The sequence below is a fragment of the Centropristis striata genome, chromosome 16 (assembly GCF_030273125.1).
Source record: "Centropristis striata isolate RG_2023a ecotype Rhode Island chromosome 16, C.striata_1.0, whole genome shotgun sequence".
NCBI classification, from domain to species: domain Eukaryota; kingdom Metazoa; phylum Chordata; class Actinopteri; order Perciformes; family Serranidae; genus Centropristis; species Centropristis striata.
Window position 1 is genome coordinate 18,943,985 of NC_081532.1, and position 26,925 is coordinate 18,970,909.

Below are 26,925 nucleotides of genomic sequence, written 5' to 3' on the forward strand. Positions count from 1 at the left end.
CCTGCAGCGTTTGACTTCCCATTGCGTCCCGGTTGGCTGGGGTCATAGTCCATCTGCTCCAGCTGGGTCTCTGATAGGCTGCTGTAGCCCCGGCCACCTCCCCCAGCAGCGATGATGAGGGGGATAAACACTTCTTTGTCCACCTGGGTAATTATTGTTTACAGTTAGATTTATGTAGTGTTAGTTTGACCCACCGGATGCTTCCATTCCCTACTTTGACTCTATTTTACAAGAGCACATTCACTGCATTCTGGGATTAGCATCTCCCAGGACGATGGTGATTGGTTTAAAGAAGAACAAACTAGACAGAGCTGTTTTTCCCCCAGTACTGTAATGATTATGGGTGCAGCCAGACCATTCCGGCCCTGGAGACTAATGTAGTGGTATCAACATTTTTAGGAATACACTTATTTCTTTTCTTGCAAAGAGTCAGATGACAAGATTAATCCCAGCTAGAATTTGTATGGTAATTTTGGCTGGAGCCATTACTTGTTTAGGTTAGCTTAGCATAAAGACAAGAAATGGAGAGAAACAGCTCATCTGACTCTGTACAAAGGTAGCAAAATCAGTCAACCATCACCTCTAAAGTAACCTGACGTGCCAGATGGTTTGTTACACAGATCCAACTGAGAATCTATCATTGGAAACTGCTCAGGAGAGGGCTCACACATTCAATAAATAATGAGCAGAAGACTGGATGAACCATCTGTCTATCATGTCAATCACAGGCTAACTTTAACCAAACAGCATCCTTCCTGCTTTCTTCACTACGAGCGGAGGCAGTTGGTAAAGCAAACTCTTGGAAAGCCAATTAGGAGATGAATGAAAACTTTTTTCCTTTATAAAAACCTTCAATGCCATCGTTTGCTCTTTTAGTAGCCGCCAATGTTGCTTTGATCAAATTTGCCTCTCTGTTATGTCAAACACATGTAAACCTCACCCGCAGCTGCCAAAAACTCCTCACAAGACATGACTTGAAGCCTAATAAGATGGATTTTTGTGTGACCTTGTGATCCCATAATTATCACATTATCCTGTGAGAATCCTGTGCAAGGTTACTTCTCGAGGTTCATTAGTTAAAATCTACTTGAATCAAACCTAAAAGTAAAAACAACAATAAGCTAAGCTAACAGTATGTTTGTTGTTTGTCGTATTTAATTAACATATATGAAAGTGGTATCAGTCTTGTCATCTAATTCTGTGCAAGAAAGCAAATATGCATATTTCTATTTCTTTGGGGTTATGAAGCTTGGCATGTTGGTAGCTTAACTACTTAGTGATGAAAAAGCTTGTGTCCCTGGTGGACTTTTGGTTAGTTTTTCATGATCATTAATATGATTGACAGCATGTTCCTAATATTATTTCTGTGATATTTATCGCCTGAATGTTACAGGGAGCTGACAACATGTCAATATCCCAAAAACCTGCATTCTAACATGTAATCTACATGTAGCAAGAAAGAGACTGGGCTGATTTTCTTATTTTCATCATTACACAAAAAAAATCTCCAAATTATGTGCAGTTCCAAAAGTATAAAAATATCTCCCTGTCCCTTAGTGTGTCGTTCCCTCAGCACCTTCTTACCTTGAACACATATGTAGCGCCACCACCTCCTCCTCCGCCTCCTTTCACTTGTGTTTTGTTCACCATCGGGCCGCTCTGTTCCAGGCAGATCCTATTCAGTATGCCGTTGGACTGCAGGGAGGGAGAGAGATGTCAGTGCACCAAAGAATTGCTTTCATGGATGTCAGTTGTGTATGAGAAGGCTGAGCAGTTGCCAAACCCCAGCTGCTGTGAGTCTAAGGCTTTAGCATTATAATGGTGAGCAAACACCATGCAGAAATATCCAGATGCACACCCAGGAACTGAGAGGCAGCGGCCAATGTTCCCTTTATAAGACAATTCCACTGAGATTTGAGTATTTACTGATTTCCTGTTTACATGACTGAAAATCTGTCAGACTATTGTAGAACAGCTTCCTGTTCACAGTGATGGATTAATGTCGCTGACTGAATGAAACATCTCTGGAGCTGATTTCTATGCCGTTTGGAAGCTAACTGGAGTAAATGAGGCTGATAGGTTTGACAAATCTAATTCAGTATAACTCCCTGTGTGTAAGGGTTAATGCCTGATGAGGTGTCCATTATCAGGAATTAATGGTCTACACACAGCGGAGGACCGTTGCCTCCGCAGAGTCCATTAATTCCTGATTGTGGACAACTCGGAGGGCATTAACCTGCTTATTTCACGGTCACTTGCCAAAGAAAATTCATTAAAAACCATTCATTAATAAGTTTTGCAGTCAAAATTTAAAGTTTTTTCACAAGCTAGTAATCTGTTTCCCTGGTAACACCTGAGTGCCTGACTAATGCCTGGAACAATCATGTCTATCCCATGAGGTTCTTTGTTCACAAACCTTTGATACGACGTCACAACAGGAGATATTTCTAGTCCGCTCAGCTCATAGAACCTTTTGGCTCAGCTGTTAGCCAGAAAGCTAGTTAGCTTTGTAGTTAGCTAGTTAACGTTACGCTAGCAAGATTCAAAGTCAATAACAATGTGTACGGTCAACAAATAGTAATAAAATTATGACAGTATGTTTAACAAAACTAGCTCTCCAGCCATGTCATTGTCTCCCAATCAATACCAAGTTTTTCACAAAAAAAATAACACAACTAGTTTACTGTCAGTCATAGCCTGAAGTAGCCAGTTAAACAGCGGATTGAGTAGCTCATACAAATTACCGCTAAATTCAGAGGGACAGTGCACGTCTTGCAGCTTGTGTGCTTCAGTCTCCAGCCTTCTGGCTACACCATTAGCAGCACATACATTTAGAAGGGTGAACAAGCAGCAGCCACTTTCAGACTGGCGTTTTAAGCAGCAATATTTAGGCCTCTTTGATGTTTCATCTTCAATCTTAATGTCCCGGAGGCGTAATGGGAGGACCAAGTGATCCCGGCTCTGTTCCGTGTTTAGAGGTGTTAAGTTGGCGATCATTGTGAACCAGCAGAGCCAGAAGATGAAAAATATGTGACGTACATTATTTGTGCGACCAACACTCGTGTAATAAGAAAGGAAGTGGACCGTATCATCAGAACCACGCCTATCACTTGAGTCTAACAGTAATCAAAACGCAGAACAACTTTGAGTATGTAGAATCTCTACAGAGAGAAACAGCACAACGGGCAGTTCTTCCACCAATATTGTTCTGAATGCACATGCCGATGCCGTCTCTTATTGAACACATACTGCTGCTGCTGTGTTACACGGCACTACCGTCTCCTCACACTTCGTGCAATTTGTGCAATGTGAATAAACACCAATATTGTGCTGTTGCGGAATCAGTATGAATTTGGTGAAATGACGGCAGCGATTGTTCAGGCACTTTTGCGGAAACACAGTCTGAAAGTGGCTAGTTTAACTACGTGTACATTACCAGCAATGAAGGGAAACCCTGCAGCCAATCAGAACAGAGTATTCACCCAGACCATTAACCAAGGTTATTTTGTTGCAGATGTTCTCAAAAAAAAGGCAGAATGTTTTTTTCTATAAGTTAAGAGACTGTCTTCAAAAATCACATTAAATGAATGCTATATCCAATAAATCCCTCTCTACCGGAGACCCTATTAATAGTTTGCTGTAGAGAGAAGGTCAGATTTGTCACACCAGCCTGTATTTATTAATATACTTGATAATATATTCATGTTCATATCACCCAGTCAATTGGTGGCATTTTTACTGCATACCAATAACAAAAGTCACCTTTGTAATCACTATGTAAAAACAGTCAAAAATGATTATAATGTCAATGTGAATACATTGATTAATCATGTTAACCAATAAAGACAGTCTGATAGCCAGCCTGTCGTTGTCCCAGAAATACAGCCTCTTTATAAAAATGGAACTGGACGTTTTGTTGGCAGGGGATGTTAGATGCAGAGACTTTGCCATAGCTGAGTTTTGTGAATTGATGTGTCTGCCTTGTGTGTGCTATCATGCTGAACTGCCTGGAGCCAGTCCTACTCTGAGAGGGAGAGGGCACAGGATTCCTCCCACCCCCCTTGCTCTGTCTGAACCTTACCCACACACACAAACACACACTTACAGTCGCTCATCTCTCCCTCGACTCCCTCATCTGTCTAAACCGAAGCTCTGACGGGGCTGGGAGGGAGCTGGGGGGCGGGACTTTAGTGAGTGTGACTGACAGGTAGAAGGAGTAAAAGGCAGTGCATTCAAATTTTTCTGAGAGAGTTTTCCTCACTCTTTCTCCCCCTCAGCCGGCTCTGTCATTGCAGCTCCTCACTTTAAGGTTGTGTCTAAGATAGAAAAAAACAGCACAAAGGTGTGTATGTGCCGGAGAAGCTGTGTATGTGTGTGCGGGTATTTGTAAGGACAAGGGGGGTATCATTTTCCTCACCAGAGGGGAGGCTAGGTGTGAGAAAACACTGTTCTACAGCACAAATCACTTTGAGAGCGCCCCTTTGGAGAGAGTGGCTGTCAGAACTGGAGGGAAATAAGAGGGACCTTAAACGACTTCAGACTCACTTTGGAACAGCCCGGTCCCTCTCTGCTGTCTGTGCTGAGCACTTCAAGACACACTGTGTTAAAAACTAATAACCGGATGACAGTGGTGAGGACCCCTGCCTGCTAAGCTACACATTCTTCCTCTGGAAACAAAGCCACAAAAAAAGAGCAGGCACTCAAGCTGTCCCGCTATAACCACTGTCACACAAGAACAGCCGCTAAATCAGCACCACCCTATATGAACTTCTTAAAACGGTTAGTATTGTCATGTAAACATTAATAATTAATGTGAATTTCAATCTCATTTTTACTGTCTTCTATCTTGTCATGCTGTCACTGCTCCTTGTTTTCGGCTCTTTCTGAAACACTTGTCTTTTAAAGATAATTGCTCTCACCAGTGAATTAATTAAGCGGAACATTAATAAGACTGACAAATTATGTAGAAGATACTTCTGTGTGGACATACTGTAGCTGGCTTTGCATAACACAGCGCTTATATAATAAAACAGCAGTTTGTGACTTTCTTATTCATTGTCTGCCAGAACATGTTTACATGCTTTAATGTTCAAAAACACACTATTTTTCTCATACTGTCTGGTGACTCTTTTACGACGGTGTATTAGGGTCGAGTATGAAAAAAAAAAAAAAATGGACCTGGGGAAGGAGGTAATATTTAAAGAGAAAAGTCGCAAATGTACGAGATTAAAGTGCAATTTTTTTCTCGCAGGTTTGGCACTTTAAATCTTGTAAATCTGCTACTTCTTTTCTCGTAGATTTACCACTTTAATCTTGTAAATTTTTATGACTTTTTCCTCAAAATATTGCCCCCCTCCCCCGGGTCTGTATTTATTTATTTATTTAACACCATATTTTAGACATTATTTTCTGTTTAAGACCCTCTTCTCAAAAAGCCCAATTTGCTCTGATTGGCCACTGTTCCCAAGTCTTTATAATAGCACTGTTGTTACATCGTTTACCAAAAAAGTTTTATTTTGCTTTTATTTCACGAGGATATATTACACTGAGAGTCAAAAACTCTTTTTAAAAGGAGTCCTGTTCACATAAAAACAAAGCAGCATGAAGTTAGAATGATGAAAAACAAACATAAAACTTTACATCAACAGAAATGAGCAGTTTTCAGTAACAGAACAAGTACATTCCGCAGTCAAAAAGTCCTTAATCCTTTAAAAAAATGTTTTTTTTTAAATCTGCCATGTTTGTAATGTAAACTAATTTTAGGTTACTCTGTAAATCACACTAAGATAAGGGCACACCAAAAACAGTCCAGATACTAGTAATTTCTTCATGACTGAAGGTTGCAGCTACTGATTTTTAGGAGTCAGTGAAGAACGTAAGTAACACTGAAAATCCACCGGGTCCGTCCGCGGCGCGTTTGCGTGAGCATCGTGTATTTGCTCTGTCCTCTACGCGGCGTCAACACCCACGGGGAGCGTTTAAATCCACAGTGTTTACCTTTGGTACGACGGTGTTTACCTTTAGTCCGACAGTGTTTACTTGCTGATTTGATCGTTTTCATCGATATTTGCTCTTCTACCATGGGTAAGTAGGCTTCGTAGTTAAATGTCTTTTGTGTGATTTAACTTGTGTTTATTGTTATTTCATACCTTTTCTTGCTATAGCCTGTGTACTTATATTTATTGCCTAAATTACAGTTATAAGTTACGTGTATGAAAGCTTTATGTCTGTGTATTGACTGTTAAATACGACCCGGAGTCTGCTCATGGTGTTTTATTTTGAAAAACTACGACTTCCTGTCAGAACGATCCGCTCTCTGTCCAGCTAAATGTGTGCTAAATGTGTGCTACTCGCGTCGAGCGTAAAATAATAGAACGTGTCCGGGTCGCGTCTGAAACGGAGCACTACGGAGGTTGATGGTCGCTTATTACTGGCTAAAGCCTAGTAGATTTTGAGGGTAAGAAGCGAGTTCATGGTGCCCTATAACTAAAGATAACACATTACAAGCTGAAATGTATACACTTCCTGTCTCCTGAGTGAGCGTGTTGTAAGTGTTATTAACATCACGCATAATTCATTTATTTTTTCTTTTGCTAACATTAATTAACAGTCATATTTAGAATGATAAAAGATCTCGGTAATATGTGAATTTTAGTTAACATAAGCTAAAATTTTTGACACAGTTAGGCTAACACTACAGATCTCACTGCTTCACCCCATCCATGAAGCTCCCTCTCTCACATTAATAGCAGTGGAAGTTCGGAACTCTTCAGCTATGGCATCAGCAGAGCGTTAGTGACTTTTACGCACCATGAGCCTTAGCAGTATTTATATACAGAGCACCTAAAAAAGACATGCGAAAAAGAAACATGTAGCAATGATAAATGCCAAACTTTGGCAACTAAGCTCTTTTTACTATATTTCCAGTGGCGGGGCAGGCCTTAGTTTCCAAACGTTTAAATAGCGGATGATGGATCGTGACTAGAGGGATTGTGGGAGTTTTAGTCTCAGTGTTGTGAACTGTGAGGGGAAGCATTGTGCGGTGCTGCCAGTGAAGAAACTCCAGAGCATAATGGATGACAGCCACCACTGGCAAAGGAACACAAGTACGCTTAGAAGAGACAACCGGGAGATCACTGTGAGCTTCCATCGCAGATTTAAACAGTAGTAGGTGGCCATAAAATGTTACGATTTAAAACACATAAAAAAGTGAGGTCCAAAGTGAGATCAGGGTCCATGGGGAAGCTTACCGGATCTCTGGTTCCTTGAATTCCAGAATGTCAAAGTTATCCAATTAAAGTCAAACTGAAACTAAATAGCTAAAAGCTTTGTCTGCCACAGTGTACAAATCTGCTCTGAAAGAGGAAAGCAAGAGGGAGGAATTTCTATTTTTTAGTTTCATCTTGGTACCGGATTTCCATTTGTGTTGTATATGGAGACCTTTTTTGCAATACACAATCAAATCTTTGCATAAAGCAGTAACATCAGTGTCTTACCACAGGCACAGCAGATGGCCACACTGAGCCAGACAGCCTGCTACACAACACAAGGGCCAGAGACTCTGAACAACAATCTACAGCAGTTTTCTCCTTCATATAAACCATGAACACACGTCTTGACTTTAACTTGTGGACCGATTCACCAAGCAAACATTCACGGGGTAAAGTGCACTCAAAGGGTAATCAGCTGCTCAGCTGCAGCACATTAAACAGCATGTAAATGTAACTTTGGTCCAGTTAAATGCTGGTGTGGTACTTGCTCCTTTTTCCTACCCACTTTTTCTTGGCCCTGATTGAAAATATGACGTCAAGAAAAAACTCTTGCATCTTTTAAAGAACCCTCTAGGTTCTCATATGTTATTGCTTGATAGTAGACTTACATTGGGGCATGCGTCCTCTCCTTGCTGTCCCACCAGGATGTAAAGCAGGTCGCCCCTCCTCAGCGGGAAGTCTCCTGTGATGTAGACGCCATGTGACCTGCTCATAGCCAACACACTTCGACCGCCAGCTGCACCGTAGGCTGTGATCCTAATGATACAGGAAATGAAAGGATGGAGTGTGATGATTTTGATATATATTCAATGAAAAACTGTAAAAAGACAATACCTTTAATGTTCAAACTGCTGAACGTTATTGTTTACTGTAAATATACAGGTTGGGACCAAAAAAAAGTTGGGACAAGGACATGTTTAGCACTGTGTTACATCACCTTCTCAGTTTAGGAACTAAGGACATTAATTGTTGTTGTTGTTGTTTTGAAAGTGAAATTCTTTTCCATTCCTGCTTGACGTGCGTGTTTCATTTTTTTCATTATTTTCATAATGTGCCACATATTTCCAATGGGTGACAGGTCTGGCAGTCTGTTCTCCTGTCAGAAACGTCAATATAGGTTATGTATACACGCAGCTAAAAACTAGCTTTTTTTACGAATTTCACCGTCCGCTGTAATGAGGCCGCCCCCATTTCGCTGACTTAGAAGTGATTGACATTTTAAAGGGTGGACTTTCACCCATGAGAGCGGGAAGAAAAGTATACCATATTTAACTTAAGTTACGTTCTTTACGTTAGTTACATGAATCCCATTTTTGAACGTAACCTACATTTTTTTTAACGTAAATTGCGGCAGTCACGTAACCCTTGTAACTCCTTCATATCCGGCATTTACCTACATTTATTTACTGTTTAAACTGTCTTTTATAACACCTTACCAGACGTTTTTGGCCCTAAACCTAAGGTCAGTGGTTTTACAACATAAATCCACAGCAACTGCAGTCTTTTTTATACAACCGTGGACTGTACATGTGTGTTATTTTTAGAATGCGCCGTTGTACTGAGAGCTGCGGCAAGATACTTAATATGTGCCATGAAACCAAAAGCTGCAATTTGTGCCTACGTGCCGTAATTTTTGGTTCTGACACACAACCTCTTCTGCTGCTTATGTTGGAAGACTTGTTGGGTCTGGACTGCAGGCAGGCCAGTCTGGTACCTGGGCACTGACACACCCCCATATCACTGATGCTGCTGCTTTTGAACTTTTCACTGGTAACAGTCTGGATGGTTCTTTTCTTCTTTTCCCTGAAGGACACGACGTTCAGGATTTCCAAAAAACAATCTGAAATGTGGACACATCAGACCACAGAACATTTTTCCACTTTGTCCGTCTCAGATGAGCTTGGGGCCCAGAGAAGTTGGCGGCATTTCTGGATGTTGTTGATATATGGCTTTGAATGGTAGAGTCTTAACTTACATTAATAGACGCAGCGATAAACTGCACTGACAACAATGTTCCTGAGCACATGTACTAATGTCCTTTATACAAGCATGTTGGTTTTTGATGGCTGTCTGAAGGGTCAAAGGTCACGGGCATCCTATTGCATCTAGCTTGCCATCAATAAAAAAAACAAAAACATAATTTTTCTGTTTTACAGTAAGAGAACAAGTAGTGTTGACACATTAATGTATTTTGGACGTGTCTAAATACAAAAAGGCTTTATTCCAGGGTTGTTTCAGGACTCGCTCACAGCCAGCACGCTTGCTTTTCCTCCTCTCACAGCCTAAAAAAATATCACAATTTCCACAATTATTGTTTCTCGGCCTTGGCCCTTATGTGCAGAAATTTCTCCAGATTCTCTGAGGCCTTGAATGATGTTATGGATTGTAGATGGTGACTTCTCTAAATTCCTTGTTGAGAAATGTTCTTGAACTGTTGGATTATTTGTGTTTGTGAACTTTGTGCCATCCTTGCTTGTGAACACCTGAGCCTTTCAAGGATAACCCTTTTATACTGATCATACTGTTTTTTTTTTTTTTTTAAGATTATTTTTTTGCCATTTTACTGCTTTATTAGATAGTGACAGATAGAAAGGGGGAGACAGAGGGGAAGACATGCAGCAAAGGGAATCCGGCCAAACCTCAGGCCGGATTCGAACCCGGGTCCGCTGCAGCAAGGACTCGGCCTTAATGGTATGTGCTCTACCAGTGTGAGCCACTAGGACGCCCCCACACTGTGTTTTTTAAGTGTACCACAACTTCCCTAGTCTTCCCCAACTTTTTGAAAATGTGTTACTAGTATCAAATTCAGAAAAGGCATACATTTAGAAAATTTAATAGATTTCATTTAAGGATTGGCGAATGATCACATCCTGTTTTATATGCATTTTAGAAACGTCCTAACTTTTTTTGGAATCGGGTTTGTATTCCACCTGCGATTTCATGAGCTCACAACATTAAATAACAACCAAAATTAATTTGGAAAACACACTTTCACTCTGGGTGTTTTTAATAAAAAGCTATTTGAACTGGCACAATTGGTACATACACACAAATCCAAACACAGACTACAGAGTGCATGGACACACAAACACACAGACAGACAATTACACACACACCTTTGCAGGAGAGGACACTCATTTTCAAACGCTCCAGTTTTCTTGCCAGTTAAAAAAAACAAAAAAACCCCAACTTGATTGGTTTTTGGTAGCGCTTCGATATTTCTCTTCCCTGGTGGTCGTGCTTGGTGGGGGAGAGAGAGAACGCTGCCCGGTGCTCAGTAGCTACCTCAGCTGTTTGCCTAATGACTTTTGGGAGATGCAGAGCGAATATTCATCTCTGTGACCGTCTGTCAGCTTCATTTACAGGCTCCGCCAGCTAAACCGGGCCGCATCAAGACCACAATTCTCGACTTTGTGCAGAGACAGAGGGTGTTTTTCTAAAACTCCAGGACATGCGTTAAGACAGAGCTGTCCACACAGTTGTTAGTGGGGTATTTTAAGACTCAAGAGTTTTGGCTGAGCTTAGCGGTGTGTGTGTGTGTTTGTTTTGTGTTGATGTGGGAGGCCAGAAGCTTTTTTTTGTTTGAAGCATCTAAGTCAAATCCAAGTTAAACGCCTCATGTTGTCATGAATGCCCACAGGAGGCTTATTGATCTCTACACACGGTAGTGGATATTACAGCATTAATCCTGAAGCAGTACACAGTTTGAGGTCAAGGTGCTAAAGCTGATTGTTGAAGTATTTTGAAGCCTTAAAGACCACCAACATAGATGTGGTGGTGGGTGTTTTTTGGGGGGATTTTGAAGTCATGTGTGGAGGAAATCGTGTTATTTAGCTGCCATTACTCCAGCCTCTGCTCCCTGCTGCAGGAATCTGATAGTAATATTTCTCTGTTTGCTTCTGGGAGATTGATGTGCTGCTGATGCACACAGGAGTGGATGTAGGCGTGAGGACGAGTCTGCATTGTTGTGAAAGATTTGATTTCTACAGTGCTGATACTTAAGAAAGAGAGGTGAAAGGGGTAGTTTCAATTTTTTGAAGTGGGGTTGCCTGAGGTCTCTAAGTCAGTGTATTACCTGCAGAATATTTCTTTACAGCCTTACCTTGCCAATAAACAGCCCTGTTTAAGTTTAAGTGGGTGGGAATGAAGCCGTTCTATGCTTTCATCAAAACCACCAGACTTCACTGACAAAAACAATAATTTTACATTGCAGAACACGGGAAATGCTTGTCTACCATTGCCTTGATTGTAATAACACAAATTAAATGATTAATCCTTTATAGGACACTCACTGAAATACTTGCACATTCCAAATTTCAACCCTAGAGAATATTGGAGGATATTACATACTGCCAGAATGTGTAAAAAAAAACATACAAAAATAATATTTTGAGAAAAAAAGTTTACGAGATTAAAGTGGCAAATCTACGAGAAAAAAATGCTCAGATTTATGAGATTTAAAGTGGTGAATCTGGGAGAAAATAGTTGCTTTTTCCCCAACTTTTTTATTGTAAATCTGTGACTTTTTTTGCACAGATTTGACACTTTAAATCTATTCAATTTGCAATTTTTTTCTTGTAGATTTACCACTTTAATCTAGTAAATTTGCAACTTTTTTCTCGAAATATTACCTGAAGTTACCAAATATAGTTCTATAGGGTTAAGGAAGCAGCAGAAATGTAACGCCTGCACTCTGTAAAATTACCATTTTTGTCAAAGGAGTCTGGTGGCTTATTACCTGTTATTTTTATGCTATGATTTGCTTTTGAGGAACATATTTAATGTAATATTTAACACATCTGACTAAAGTTAGTTTATAAACATTGTAATGTTTTGGAGGAGAAAAAAGTATTCCCCGGTTTCTTTTGTTGCCTCAAAAAAAAAAAAAAAAATTCAGTTTCTTTCTTCTCCGTGGAGAGTAATGCTAGCTGTGTGCAAGTGGAATGTATCCAAACCGTCTGACAGCCTTTGTGTGGTAAAAGGAAGAAACTAAGCATTGATCTATTTAACTGCTTGCCTGTTGAAACATGATGCACTGGAACCACATGAGCTGTGCTTTACTGTTTTCATAGAGGCAGCTGTGTCTCACATGCCTCTGCACAGTTCAGATCATTAGCAACCAAAGGCTGCACAGGTGCAGTCAGATACCCTCGGTTTCTATTTACTTTCATTTACTTACTTTGAATTACAAAAGGTTGTATGAACATGTTTCAGGTTTATGCATGAGCCCTAGTACCCTCCTGAATCATATGTTTGCTTGTAATCAAACATAATGGAGCTGTAAAGGGGATACTGTTTCTGTCATCCTGTTATGAGCCTGCAGATTTACAGATTATTGGCTCTGCAAGGACAGAAGAGTCAACAGATTCAAAGGCAGTTGTACAGCAGGTTGTGCGCCGTTGAGGCCCGTAATATAACCAACATTGGCTTTTTGGTACCTCAAAAGTACTTAAAGAAATTACTTTTCTCGCCAAAATGTTACCCAACACTAGCTGTGTTTTCATTAAAGTCAAAGTGAATTTTGAAGTGAAATTTGGAAATGCTGCTTTAAGGAAAATGCAAATTAGGGACGTTTCCATCAACTGGTAAGGAGCGAAGTTGCATAAACGTATTTTGATCAGAAGATGCCAGTGTAATGTATCGCTGTAGGCTCATCCGTCAGTAAACAGTAGAAGAAGTAGAATGCGCATAGAAATGATAGAAATTTGTTGGCAGAAACAAGTGTTTCAGCATTTTGAAGATTCACATGAGAAAAGCTTGATAGAAACATAAAATTTCGATAAAACTTTCGATACTGAAAATAGCTAATTCAATAAACAGGACACGCTTTTCTGAATAAGTTCTGATGTAGTCAACATTGACTGAGCAGCTGTTTCTGCGGGTCATGTAAGGAACAATCCATTTTTTTTTAAACAATTATAAGTTAGCCCAATTGAGTCCAATTCCTGAAGACTTGAAGTTGAAATTTTCCCATTAGGAACCTATTTTTTGCTGTCGTTTTTTCTCTCTTGTGCAATCTCTTCTGGACAATTAGCCCACATCAATACTTTACACTGCCATCTTCTGACCAAAATACATTTATGCAGCTTTGTTTATTTGCTCTAAACCAGTTGATGGAAACCTTCCCTAAAACGTTAATGGAAATAAATCTGTTCTATCCCTTTAATGATTGTTTGTATGATGAGTGTTAATAATGACTGGCCCAGCAAGGCTCTGAGGTCCTTAAGAAAGAAAGAAAATTAGTACTGAGTGGGTGTTTTATGAAAATTTGTTGTATGAATAATGGAAAGGTCTGATGTGTGTTTGCTCTGAGGCTTCATACTCTGGCAGCAGCCCTACCTGTAGGTGCCAGTTTCCGGGACCCGCCACATTTGAATGCCTTTGAAGGGCCCTCGGGTGCCGACTGTCACGTTGACGTTGCTGTTCCTGTAGAAGTTGAGGCACTGAGTGGGAGTCGGGCCTTCAGGGCCCACAGCCCCACAGGTTTGAAAAATCCATTTCTTGGCTGCATATGAAGATGAAAAAAAAAGAACATTTAGCACTTCATAGAGCACACAGCTGTAGAAATACATTCTGTATTCAGTCACACGTGCACTAAAGAAGACTTAAAGATGACAGAGAGGCTGAAATTTAGTGCAACACAGACTCATTACATTTGTATTTGTCCCACATTCATTCCACTTCAGCATACCCCACTGCTCCACTTTCACATCAATAAAGCTCAAATAAACAGATATGAAGAAAATGATGACACATTGGAAAGGCACGCTTTGAACTGGAAGCTCCTCATATGAGCTGCTACTATCATCACATTCAAAACTGCAGCAGGGGACGTAGTGACAGGATCACAGGTGACAAACATTTCTCCTCATTTTCCGTGTAATCCCATGTGTCGCTGCTAATTGGAGTTCTTTTCACTGTAATTAGCACGAGATTAGTGTTGTCAGATGGACGTGGAAGGACTTAACGCAGCAGTACTAAATCCTGATTTAAGGCTCGTGAACACAGAGCAGTGGGGAAGTCACCAGGCACTGTAACACCTCTCTCTCTCTCTCTCTCTCTCTCTCTCTCTCTCTCACACTTTCTCTTCTTTCTCCCTGTGCCTGGCTGCTAACACTCTGAGACTACTTATCATTAATTTAAAAGCAGCTAGGGCTGCAAATCTGACACGAGCTAAATTCATTCCTGCAACAGCTCACATGATGGCCCATAAGACTGGTTTCCATACAAACATATTTAGCACAAAAAAGTTTGAGAAAATCGACAAAAGAAAATGCAAATGAATGCTTGTTGCCATTACTAGACTATTATGTGATTATTACAAGTTGGTTCATTGAGAGGAGCAGTAGGTGGCACTAATTATCCTGTCAGTAAACCATTGCATCATTACAGAAGAAGAGTGAGCAACAAGATGATGTTATTAAAAGAGCGATGTTCAAAACTCGTAAAAATACTGTATAAAACTATAACATTTCTATTTTTTTCGTGTATTAACGTGAGGAAGGTTACATAAGATCTGGAACAAAGAGGAGACTGCTTTTTTTTCTCTCTCTAAAAGTCACATGCTTAAAGGCCCCGCCAGTTATTTATTTATTTGGATATTTATTTATTTGAAGTTTTTATATAATTCTGTAGTGTTCCTTGTGTATTAAAATCCAAGCATTAACATTTTGGTTGAGGCATCGATGGACCAACAACTCCTGTGTTCTGTGAGGTAAAATTTGTGGGGTTTTTTTTGTCAAAATGTGTTGACATTGACGGGTTGACATGTACTGCTGTGGATGGGAGCAGCAGCTGAATGTATTTTGTCCACCTGAAAATATAAATATAATGGTATGCTGTGTTAAGAATACTTTCACCAAAATGCTTCACCATGCCATCAGACACTCCTCTAGCCATGGAACTGAAGCTGTTGTGTGTTCTTTTTTCAAAGCCACCAGACTCCATTGACAAAAACAGCAATTTTATCTCACAGCACATTTATTTTTTTATTTTTTGTAAACCACATAAGATCGAATGCAAAAGTCACAAAATATAACAAACAAGTTGGCGGTAAAGTTAGACCAACACCTCCCATGTTCTGAAAGATAAAATTGCTGTTTTTGTCTATGTAGTGTGGTAGCTTTGAAGACAGCCTAGGCTTAAGTTCCATGTTGTAAAGGGAAGATAAAAAAAAAACGAATGAAAAAAAGCGATGAAAGTTTTAAATATAACTTAAACTGATAGTTGTTTTACAGCATATATTGCTCTCTTCAAAGCTCCCAGACCCCTTTGACAAAAACAGCAATTTTACTTCACAGAACACAGGAGCTGTTGGTCCAGTGGTGCCTTGATCTGTTTGTTTATATGCTATTGTGTGACTTTGATCTCGGATCTGAACTAAAGTGCAGTCCGCACCAAAACACTGCTGGGTAAGGATATATATGTAGCACTATCATCATCCAGAAGTCACATCCAGGTCACATGGAAAAAGCTTTTCAGAAGGGCTTGAGAAAGTAGCATTTTGATGCTAAAATATACATAATTCAACCAAAATGTGAATGTTTGTATTGAATAAATAAGTAGCACTACTGGTTTATCTGAATCTGAAATTACTACCTCTCTTGAGTGAGGAATTAATCAAAGAGCATGTCGATGATCCTTTTCGTTTTCTTTATTATCAGACATCAAATTACAGTACTTAGGTAGCGGGAGAACAACTCGTCAGATCTTAAGGACTAAAAAGAAGTTCCCATCTCCAATACAGCCCTGAGTTCTCTGACTCTCTTCCTGTGTCAGGGCGTATTTAACCTTTCTGTAAACCAGAATTGTGCCGGCCAACTGCCCAATGTATGGTGCAAGCTGCTATGTCTACTTTTAACCTTAAAAGGATACAACTCATACTGTTTATATCATGCTCCCAAATGCCTCTAATATCTGACAAATCCCAAAGCCCTATAGCAAGTTATTACCTTACAAGGAGTCTCTGGCGTGAAGCTGACTGTTACACACTCAGTCAGAATGGGCTTAAACTTCAGCAAAAGTCTGATGACTAAAGTGACAAAATTTACTACACTGGGAAGCTACAAAATGATATTAAAAATCCAAACTCCCCATCAAAAAATAAAATAAAATGGATCTACCTTTTAAATAGTGACTGGATACACAGGAAATAGAGGAGATGGCATGAGTCTCAGGAGTGCAACTCGAACTTACGGTGCTCTCACCAGAACACCTTTTGCTGTTAAAGCTGCCTGCTGTGTAGTGCCTATTAGAGTCGAAGCCCAGGAATTGAGATCCCAGTATTTACAGGGATCTCTCGCCAAAATCCACTCTCTCTAACTGAGAAAAATAACCGCAGGAAGCTGGTATTTTTAGCATGCACCTGTGTGTACCCATGAACAACCTAAAATGGGAATATACACCATTTTCTTATTAATTATCTACATTTGAGTTATGCAGAAAAAAATTGTGCTTTCACCGGGAAAGAAGTAATTAATTTTTTGGGATGAAATCATTTTAAAGCCAGAAAAAAAAGCATTCATCCAGAGTGCCTGTTTCTGTCGCTGCCAGTCCAATTGATGACTAGCATTACTGCCCAAAACCAGGATGGACTGCATGTGGAGCGTCCTATTTGTCAGTCTGATCCTCACGATTGGTGGAGTTCAAGGGCACCCAGTAAGTGATCCAACATCAGTGCTTCATACTGAGTCTCCCCTCTGTCTTCCCATAAATATCTTCCTTTGAGTTTGCTGTGTTGCCAACAGAGACAATTTCAAGCAGGCCGATACTTTCAAAAACAATCTAAAACACCACTATAGTAAGAGAACGATTTGGAGTTCAGCCTGGTCTTAGCAAATGCACTCCTACTGTAAAAAAACACACACTGTTGTGGGGGTGACTGCAGTTCTGCCTGGCTCCCATCCAGCAGAAGTAAATTGATCCCTCAAGTCAGTATTTTCAACACCCAACAAGGTAAAAAGAGTTAAGACTCTTGGGAATAAATCCATCACTGGAGCAGAAAAGCCTCCAAAGCCAAATGGCGATTTAGACGTAAATCTTACTGTCTTTAATAAGTTACTTTGAGATGGCAATCAGTAATTGCAGCACATGCCGAAGAGGAAGAATAGTTTTTCTTATTTGGAGACGTCAGGTCTTGGCGATCTGACATGAATAAGATCCTTATTATGTAAAATGAGCTTGACTTTTTCGATAATAGCGCCGCCGGTGTCGAAGATAGCCAAGGCTTCTGTTCGATTTCCTTCTCCCATCCCCCCAGGGTGCGGTTGGTTTCACACTTCAACCCAGCTGATCGATCTTGTTGGTCCATCAATATGAGTGAGTTCTTATGCACACACACACACACACACACACACACACACACGACCACACAGTCAGACAGACAAACACACCACCCAACTGGCGTAATGAGCCATTCTGTGATAGGCACTTGGCAGAACAAACAAAAACAAGATGTGCTCCCACAGATGACAGTCTTCTCTAATAAGTGGTGTGCACACTCCTCAGCCCCTCTGACCCGCAACACACACACACACACATACTCTGACTCTGCCTGACTATTACATGAATCTCCTTTACTGTGAACTTTGCCACCGGTGGTATGCCATCATCATAACAAACACTGGCCTCCATCAGTGAAAGGGGCAATGTTGTACGCTGTCATCAGTGAAGAATAGAGAGAGAGAGAAACAAAGGGACTCACAGTATAGAAAAATGTCTTTGATTGAATTGCAATACTGACAGCAATGTTCCAGCAGTCTTTATCTCCTCTGAACATTATTAATACAAGACAGTAAACAGTAAACATGCCATTCTTTAGGACTGACAAAGGCAGTCTCTGGGCCAATCAGTAATGAGTAAACAAGTGTTTCATCACCCAGTTAGGCCTCAGAATCGTTTTTAAATTGCTAGAATGAGGCAATGAAACTCTTTCATTTTTGTGAAAAATTATCATCACTTGGTCAAACTGCTATCAGATTGAACTTCTGTAGCGGGCTCCAATTCTAATGTTGTCCTCAAATGAACCCAAAAGTCAACAATGTTATTTACCGTAGACTGTATAATAATATAATAATGGAATAATATAATAACCGGTACATGAAAAGAATGGATTGGAGCAAATCATTCTATGTCATCAGCTAACGCTACCGCTAGCCTGGTTAGCAAGCAATAATGATTCCTGTAAATCAACAGCTGACTCCTCAGAGTGTCTTTTAGTCCAACTGAACACTGAACAAGACATTTAAAGGTGCTTTCACAACCCAAGTCTAGTCTGTTTGGTTAGTTCCAATAACGGTGAAATTGATACTTTTGGTTCGTTTTGTATTTAGTCTGGTTTGCTTTCACAGTGGTTGAAAAGTTGCTTTTGAAAATATAAACACAGAAATAAACAAAGCAACGTGGAGCTGGACACACCCAGAGTACATTGATTATACTGGCTGTAATCCTGCTTTGGTGTTGCTACTAAATGATACCCAGACGTCCAGCAAACAGTTGGTCCTCTCCCAGTCATGTTGCATCTGTAGCTCTGTGTATATCTCACAAAATGCCAGCACAGGTAGCCCATTTTCTGCTGCGTTTTGGTTCATTTCCTGTAATTGGGTCAGATTACGTTCACAGTGCAATCAAACCACACTAGGTTGTTTTGAGCCGCACCAGAGTACGGTTGGAGCGTTCACAAGCGACCAAACGAACCGTAACAGGGATTTAGCCGTGCCAGAGTTCGATCGAAACTGACTAAACTTTGGGTTGTGAAAGTGCCCTGAAAGCCCCAAGAATGTTCCAGTTAACTTTGATGAAGTGTAACCACACCGTGAAAGGGTAAGGTCCAAGACAAAACACAGTGCACTGTGGTGCATATCCTGCTTTATTGTCTATTTTACTCTAAAAAGGAACATAATTTGCAAAATATACATCATGCTGTGTTGAAGAAGAGAAAGACAAACTAAAGCTTAACCATGTAGCCTTGTTTCTTAAACTGAACCTCTTAATGACATCAACCACATGTTTAACAGTCACCATTACGTTATGTCCGTTAAGTATGAGGACATGTTGATCTTGTTTGTTCTTTCCCCAACTGATCCAATCAAAACCTTACAAGCAACATAAGGCCACATTCAGACCGACAGTTAACCTGCTGCTGCCAGATGGTGTGTTACACAGAACCACCTGAGAAGCCGTCATTAGAAACTGTTTGGAAAAGGGCAGACACTTTCAAAAAATACCTGGCAGATGATTGGATGAACCATCTGTCTATCATTGTCACACATCGTCTGTAGAGAAATTCTCTCCAGTTCTGATATAACTGATGCTGTTGCAGCATCCACGCTAACCTTTTCAGGAGCTGCAATTGTTGTTTTGAACCTGAACAAAAAGTCACTTCTTCTTGCAAGCACACACATCTTAAAGCCTGACAACAAGGATTTGTGTGATATGTGATCCTGTGATCTTGTAATATTGCAAGAATCCAGCTGCCGTACAAGGTGAACTGACAGTAGCCCTGCAGGAAAAAAATGCATCCCTCATTCATTTAATGGAGCCAGTCAACACAGCAGGCCAGCCAACACATGGGGGGTCAGGCAAAATAACACAAGGTCGTCCAGCAAAAACAGTTAACTGGGCTAAACTTTAACTGCAACATAACAAAAGTGCTGCGTTAGCTAATCAAATACATGCAAGCACAGATTTTTAGTGGGTTATTTCTGCTATTTACCTCATGAGCACTGCTGTAAAAGATAAAATAACTTCAACATAATAACTTTCCAGTGTAGTACTATCCCATCTCAGACTGCTGTGCAGTGCTTTGGCATCTGATAAACCTACATCTAAAGGACTTGTTGAACAAAGTGGATCTCCTGGATTGTATTTCATGACTAGAGCAACATGCCCCAACAAATCTTTTCACTCATTTTTACATTCGTACTTGTATTTCAGGTTTCTACTAGACCATGTTTAAATACTTATAGTTCAAAAAAACACATTATTTTTTATTCTACTGTCTGTCTGAAATGGTCTCATTTACCCCCTGTCTCTTTAAGGGGTTCCCTCTAAAAAAGCCCACTCTGCTCTTGGTGTCTCTGCACCATCATCGCAGCCGGGGAATGACTGAAGTTGTGACTGACCAATTATAAAGGCACAATTCTTAATACAGACTGTGTGCATTTCTCTCTAGATAGATCATTTAGACACTTTCACAGTATTAATATAACATCTGTACCATTTGACCTTTAATAGTCCCATTTTTTATCAAAAATGTTGAATTAACCGATTTTCACAACCACTATGGCAGGTTCTGTGGAGATTATAAAATATGAGATATTTTATAATATAAGAACCACAAATCAGTCACTGCTGATCAGTTTGGGCTAAACAACCCTAGCAGTCAAACAAAAAAATTAAAGGGTAGTTCAATCAAATTATCATACGATTAAGTCTCAATTGAACATGAGTTACAAAAGATCCATCCTCACCAAAAATCATGCGCTTGTTGTTTTTGTTGTCTACTCCACTATTTTTCGGAGCAAAAAACTTAAAATAAATGGAATAAAAGGATAATAAATGATAGCTTGTTTTTGCATCGTATTACATGTCTTCTGGATTTTTTAAACCTCAATGTTAACTTTTTAGGACAACTGCATGCAGCCATCCCCCCCCCCCCCGAAAAATAACAATAAGCAGACTTTTAATTCTGCGCTGCTGTCCTCTCTTAGCATGTATCCTCCTTATCTGGTGACAGTTGTCCTCCTTGGGCTGGCCATTAGAAAGATGGATCAAGGCTGGCACGCCATGAATGGATCTGAATGCTAAGTACAACGCTTATGAGTCACCAGAGTCCAATTAATTACAAAAGCCTGTTTTGTGTGGCACTGCTCGTTATCAGTCTCATATCTGTCTTAGTGACTAATGTTCCCCCTCCAAAACCCAAAGTAACAACAACTAGCTAACTGATTGCCACAGGCCAGTGTTTATGAACAAGTAGCACAGACTCACATCTCCACTCTGCAACTAATTAGCGAGCACGTAATGGCCAAAACTGCTTCTCTGCACGGAGCGTTCGGGGAGCAACATCTGCCGTAAGTTACTTTCAAGAGCCAATCGGATTGCTTCAATCACCATCCCGTCTGTCTTTGATTTGATGCCAGTTTTCTTCTGCGGCACAGAACTCATGTTTTTGTTGTTGTCTCTTGTTGTGTGAGCAGAAGTGGAACACCTTGATATGAAAATGTGCTGTCTGTTCAAAGCAGCTAATGCTTGTACATCCTGCTACACTTTTGCAGATAATGTGTAAATATGAGGCTTTGTTGCATGGTGACAGTGTATTGTGCAAAGTTGTTTTATTGTCTTAAAAGAACCTGAAAATACTAATCTTTGTCAATCACATACTCGCATGCATACACCCACATGCACGCCAACGCACGCACGCACATACGCACGCACGCACGCACGCACGCACGCACACACGCACACACACACACAATCATGCAGTGAATGGCCAGAGACAAATAAGCCCGGAGCTCATTTTGAGGTTAGCAACTTGCTTCTTTCCCACCAAGAGAGATAATCACAAAAAGAAAAGGAAAGCAGGCTCATCTACAGTAGGTTGACTTTTTCACCACCACCCCCCAACCCCCATCGAAAGCAAATGATGAGTCAGCAGTGAGATGCGGGTGCCACACAGTGGGGCAGTGGGGAGAAATTAAAGCTGCCAGAAAAGTAGGGAATCGATGGAGATGAGGGGAAAGAACAAGTAGAAAGAAACAATTGAAGGTGAAGTCAGGGTGAAGGAAAAGAAGCAGGAAGAAGTGGGAGAACAGACTGAGATCAGAGGTAGCACTGACAGAAAGATGTGGAAGCGGGGCGGGAGGGCAGTAATGTGAACTAACAGACAGTCAACAACCGCTTTTTAAATGCTCCGAGACAAATGGAGAAACCAAAGGAGCAAAAATGTCCTCGGCCCAGATGTGGTAGCAGAGTAAAAGGAAAAATGAAGGGGAGAGAGAGGGGAGACAAGAGACGTTGACGTTTGGTAGGGTTAATCATTGAGCGTGTCGGGGGAAGAAGAGAGCCTTGTTGGAGTGACAGGTCCGCTGAGCCAAAACCCTCATCAAGCTTGCTGTCCTGCCCTGCAGACGTCAAAGCATCAGCTCCAGAAGGGGAGAAGCGAGACGCCGGGCGAATGTTAACTGCTCACGGCTGTCTTTGAAATGGCCAATGTATAACTGCAAGTTCAACTTCTTCCCCCTGAGTTAATATCTATGATAATCACAAGGACGAGAGCGGTGTGATCTCACAGTCCCATCTCTCTCTCAGTCTGCTGGCTTTATTGTAACCATACTGAGTATTACCTGTGTAAGCACATTAAAATAGCCTTTTGTTGCTGCCCTTGCAGCTAGATCCCTTCCAGCAAACTCCCCTATTGTATTTCAAATACCTTTTATATAATATAGTTTATGAAATGTTTCCTCAAATGCCATATTTCCTTCTCAGCATAAAGGATTTTCTAGCTGGACTGAGTAGTCTTTGTTGGCTGACTGAGTCATGTCTGTGGCTCCAGTTCAATGCATAATCCTGTAACATAATCAAATTATGTCAGCTGGCCAAACATTAATGCCTGATCTTCTACTGTCCCCGTCTGACTCTTGGGAGACAAACAGACTGCTCTGTGTTCAAGACTAAAGAGTGACCCACATCACAGACATTGAATAAAACAAGTCGTTGCACAAATATATTAGGGGATTGACACAAGCTGACTATTGGTCTGCATTGGTCTGACGTTGAGGATTGTTATTGTGGTTGTCCATCAAACCTACTCTCTGTGGTGTGTCAGGCACCGTTTGCCTTCGTTGGTTATTATCAGCAGAAGGAATGCCGTATGTTAAATCAGTGATTCCCAACCAGGGGTGGGTCTATTTGTGGCCCAATCCTAGGGAGAACTTCTGTTGTTACCATGAGGTACTTGGAAAGTATGTCATGTAGCTGATTTGGAAATATTGAAATTATGACTGAATTAAAAAATGTATCAGCTGTAAAACCTGAACACTACATGTTGCAGCTATGAGAATGCATGAAAAATAGTTAGCAAGCAACAAATACCTTTAAACAGGTAGCATTAGCTAAAATAAACAAATAAATAATAGTAGAAATAAATAGCTAATAGTAATAGGACTGTTCAAATGACTGACTAAAATCAAGGATAAACTGATGGTTGAAATATTTCAGTTGATGAATGTTTGCAATATAACATATGCAGTTGAAATAGTTAGCTTAAAGGGTTGCATATGCAACTGACTAAGCAATTCAAATATTTAGCTATATAAGCAATGCATAAACAGTTGAAATAGGCTATTTAGCTAAAAGTATGGACTAAACTATTCAAATGTTTAGCTAAAAGAAATAGATGAACGCTTGAAATAGTTAGCTTAAAGTATTGTATAAGCAGCAGAAATGGTAAGCTAAATCTACTGACTAGTTCAAATATTTAGCTAAAAGTAATGCATAAACAGTTGAAATAGGCTAGTTAGCTAAAAGCATTAGCAGTCGTAGTACAGTTCAAATACTTAATTTGCTCATTTTAATGGCTAAATGGTTAAAACCTTGAGCTTTACCAGTAAAGTAGTCATACTACTACTTCTAGTTAGAGTACTCTAAGTAGTAGTAGTAGTAGTAGTAGTAGTAGTACGATTACTGTACCAACCTAAATATTGACAGTTCAACTGTATGAAAAATGTTGCAATATCCACTTTTATATAATGAATAGTGTTACATACACATTTGGATCATACACTGGGAGTTGCACCTAAGACCAAAAAGGCTGGGAAGCACTGGGTAAACGGTTGTGCAGACAGTGAAGGAGAGAGCGCCGTCTGTCTCTCTGTTCAGGCTTCAAAATGTACTCCACTGATTTACCATCAAACTGCTACAGGACTAATACTGTCAAACTCACAATGGACAGATGGAACGGAAATTGATGCAGCAAGAGCAGAGAAATTGTAGTTTTTATTCCACACACTCTTTTTCCTTGTCAGACCTGCCACCTACAGTACATTACCCACAATGCAATTCGGTTGCAGACAGAGAGTTAAACTAAAGGTTCATCACTTGAGGACACTAATCATACTTCAGAGCCTTTCGTGTCTCCTTTTGGAGCAAGTTATATGCATTAGGCTAGTACTACTGTAGACATATGACTACTCTGAAGTGTAAAATGGGTATTGGAGTGGAGTTAGATTGAATTTAATCAGTAATTTATTACATTTAGCCTAGAATTTTGCTCTTTATTTCACTCCGAGGATAACACCACAGGCTTGATTGTCTTCTGAGCACATGAAAAACAAACAATGCTGACAAACATATGCTTTGTGCATCTTAGTATTATGTTCTTCGGAAAACAAGCTCTAGACAGCTGAGCAGTAATTGTTTTCATGTAGGCTCAGGAGGTATGTATGTATATTGGCTGCGGCCTCTTCATTTCTTCAAGAGCAACTTGACAGTGCAAAGCAGAGGGCCTTTCATGGCCCGCAATGTGGGAGTGTGATTCTTCTAACCAGTTTCAAATGGCAGGCAAGCCTGTGCACCCTACAAAATTGATTTGCTGGGCTTTAACAGCATATGAATGCCATAAAAGCCTTTTATGCAGCCTGGGAGAGAAAACAAGATATAGATGAATGCAATTACAATCCTGGAGTGTGGGGAAGCTGTCCAGTCCAATCATCTGTTTGGACTGGAAAACAAGTCCTCAAAGTTACTGAAACCGAGAAAGTTCACATTCATTTAACATTTGTACGAATGTGTCACAAAATGCCTAGTGACAAATTATTTCAGAGAAAAAAGGAGCTTCCATTTTCAAAACTGCATGAGTCAGAAAAGATTTACTGTTACTCTAAAATGGTTGTGGCTGATATCTTTAAGTCCGGTGTACCTCTTGCACTTCAAAGCTACTGGAAGAAGAAATGTGTCTTAGAGCAGGTTTGATATGAAAGTAACTCTAACTTATGGCCATAAATATAGAAATTGAATCTCTGCTTGTCTTTACCCTTTTGAAGCGGGGAAGTGAGAGAGTGCAAGGTGGAAAATGTCAAGTCTGTGTAAGTGGCTTCATTGACATTCTCTGGAGACAAATTGGAGGATTTTAGACTTCAAAACTGCCCGTCCTGCTCCATTTAATGCCAAAGGAGATCTCTGCAGCACTCACTCAGATGTGGACGCGCTGCAGACCAGCAGGGGGCACACTTACTGTGTTGCAGCCCCATGTCTCGTGCCATGCTCAGCACGTGTAGAGTAATTGTGAATCATTAATGCACTGAAGCATACGTGTGTGAGCAAAGGAGAGACAAAGAGAGACAGAGGGAGAAACAGAAAGGGTGGAGAATATTCTCCCCCAGCATGGAGGACATCACTCACTCTTTAAGTTCAACAGTGGTCATCACACTTACAGTAATCTGAGACTGGGTCGATCAAAGGGCTTCTGATGGACGGCGGCGTAGTCTTGATGGTCGGTCTGGACGGTAGCCGGGTTGAGCTGGTGGCCACGGGTGGAAACTCACCATTGGCTGTAAAAGAAATATTATGCATTTATCAAAAAAGTCTGTACTTTCTTTCCCTCATGTGCAGCAATGAAATCCTGTTGCTGGTACACTGAAGAAGAGGAGTTAGCACAGTAGCTGCAGACCCCTAACTGGTACAGAAAATGTGGAACCACCAGCAGGGGTCATTCTTTCATTTGAACCACCAATGGCTATACAGAGGGAGTGGAATGCATAACATCCAGCTCCTCTCCATCTCTCCCCTCGTCTCTATCCGTCTCCGACAGTAGACGGGTAAGCACATTCAGTCAGGGCGTTTTGTAGCAATCAATCAAGCCTCCAGCCTCACCGCTTTCCCAGGTCTGAGATCATAAGCTCGCTGGTACCTTGATCTCTTCCCCCCTCAAATCCTCACTTAGAATTAAGTCTTCGAGGCAAACAGCTTGTTGATTGGATATTACAGCTCAAGTACAGGAACTGCTCTTCTTTTCTCAAGATGTTAAAATATGGGAGACTAATTTTATCCACTATAATGGCCGGATGGTGAAAAACAGTCACTTAAGCCAACCTGAGAGGTGGAGTTCCCATGGCTGCTCGAGTGAATCACTGAACAGACGAATCTTTTTCTCTGATTAGGTCCACGCACTGCAATCAGTGGTTTAAAAGATTGGCCTGAGTGGTGCTAAAGAAATCTGCTGCCACATTTGATCAGGGACTGCAGAGGCTACAGGAACAATCAATGCAACCCTGTCAGGTGATAACAAAATACTTTTCCAGTACTTGAGGAAGTGCTGAAATGACAAAATCAATGCTTAACAGCAGTATTACAACACTCTACAGGACCAAATACAAAATCTTAGTTATTTGCCAGTTCAAGTCCCTGAAGAAACTGCAGAGAATGTACCACTCCTTTCAGCTTGTGTGGGTAAAATGCAAACACCATTTCTTCCTGCATGGCAAAGGTTTAATTTTCTTATTTTAAGAACCCAGATATAAATGTGTCTGCAACTTTGTTTCCAAAGAAAGGCCATGCTTTCTGAAGAGTTCTGTCCAACATCTCATTTCTTTGATGTTATACTCTGTAGAAAAGGCCCTCTGTGGCTCTGATGCTAAATGACCCTTGTTGGTTGCTG

The 26,925-nt window shown here is 40.5% G+C and overlaps 1 protein-coding gene across 1 annotated transcript in view; it reads right to left on the reverse strand.

Moving 5' to 3' along the window:
• alk (ALK receptor tyrosine kinase) overlaps positions 1 to 26,925 on the reverse strand; it is a 507,772-nt gene that overhangs the window by 38,872 nt on the left and 441,975 nt on the right. Inside the window, exons 11-15 of the mRNA XM_059352649.1 lie at positions 25,703 to 25,819; positions 13,611 to 13,776; positions 7,880 to 8,027; positions 1,585 to 1,695; positions 2 to 143 (exon numbers count right to left, since the gene is read on the reverse strand). Coding sequence (XP_059208632.1) covers positions 2 to 143; positions 1,585 to 1,695; positions 7,880 to 8,027; positions 13,611 to 13,776; positions 25,703 to 25,819 — 684 coding nt within the window. The remainder of the gene's footprint in view (position 1; positions 144 to 1,584; positions 1,696 to 7,879; positions 8,028 to 13,610; positions 13,777 to 25,702; positions 25,820 to 26,925) is intronic.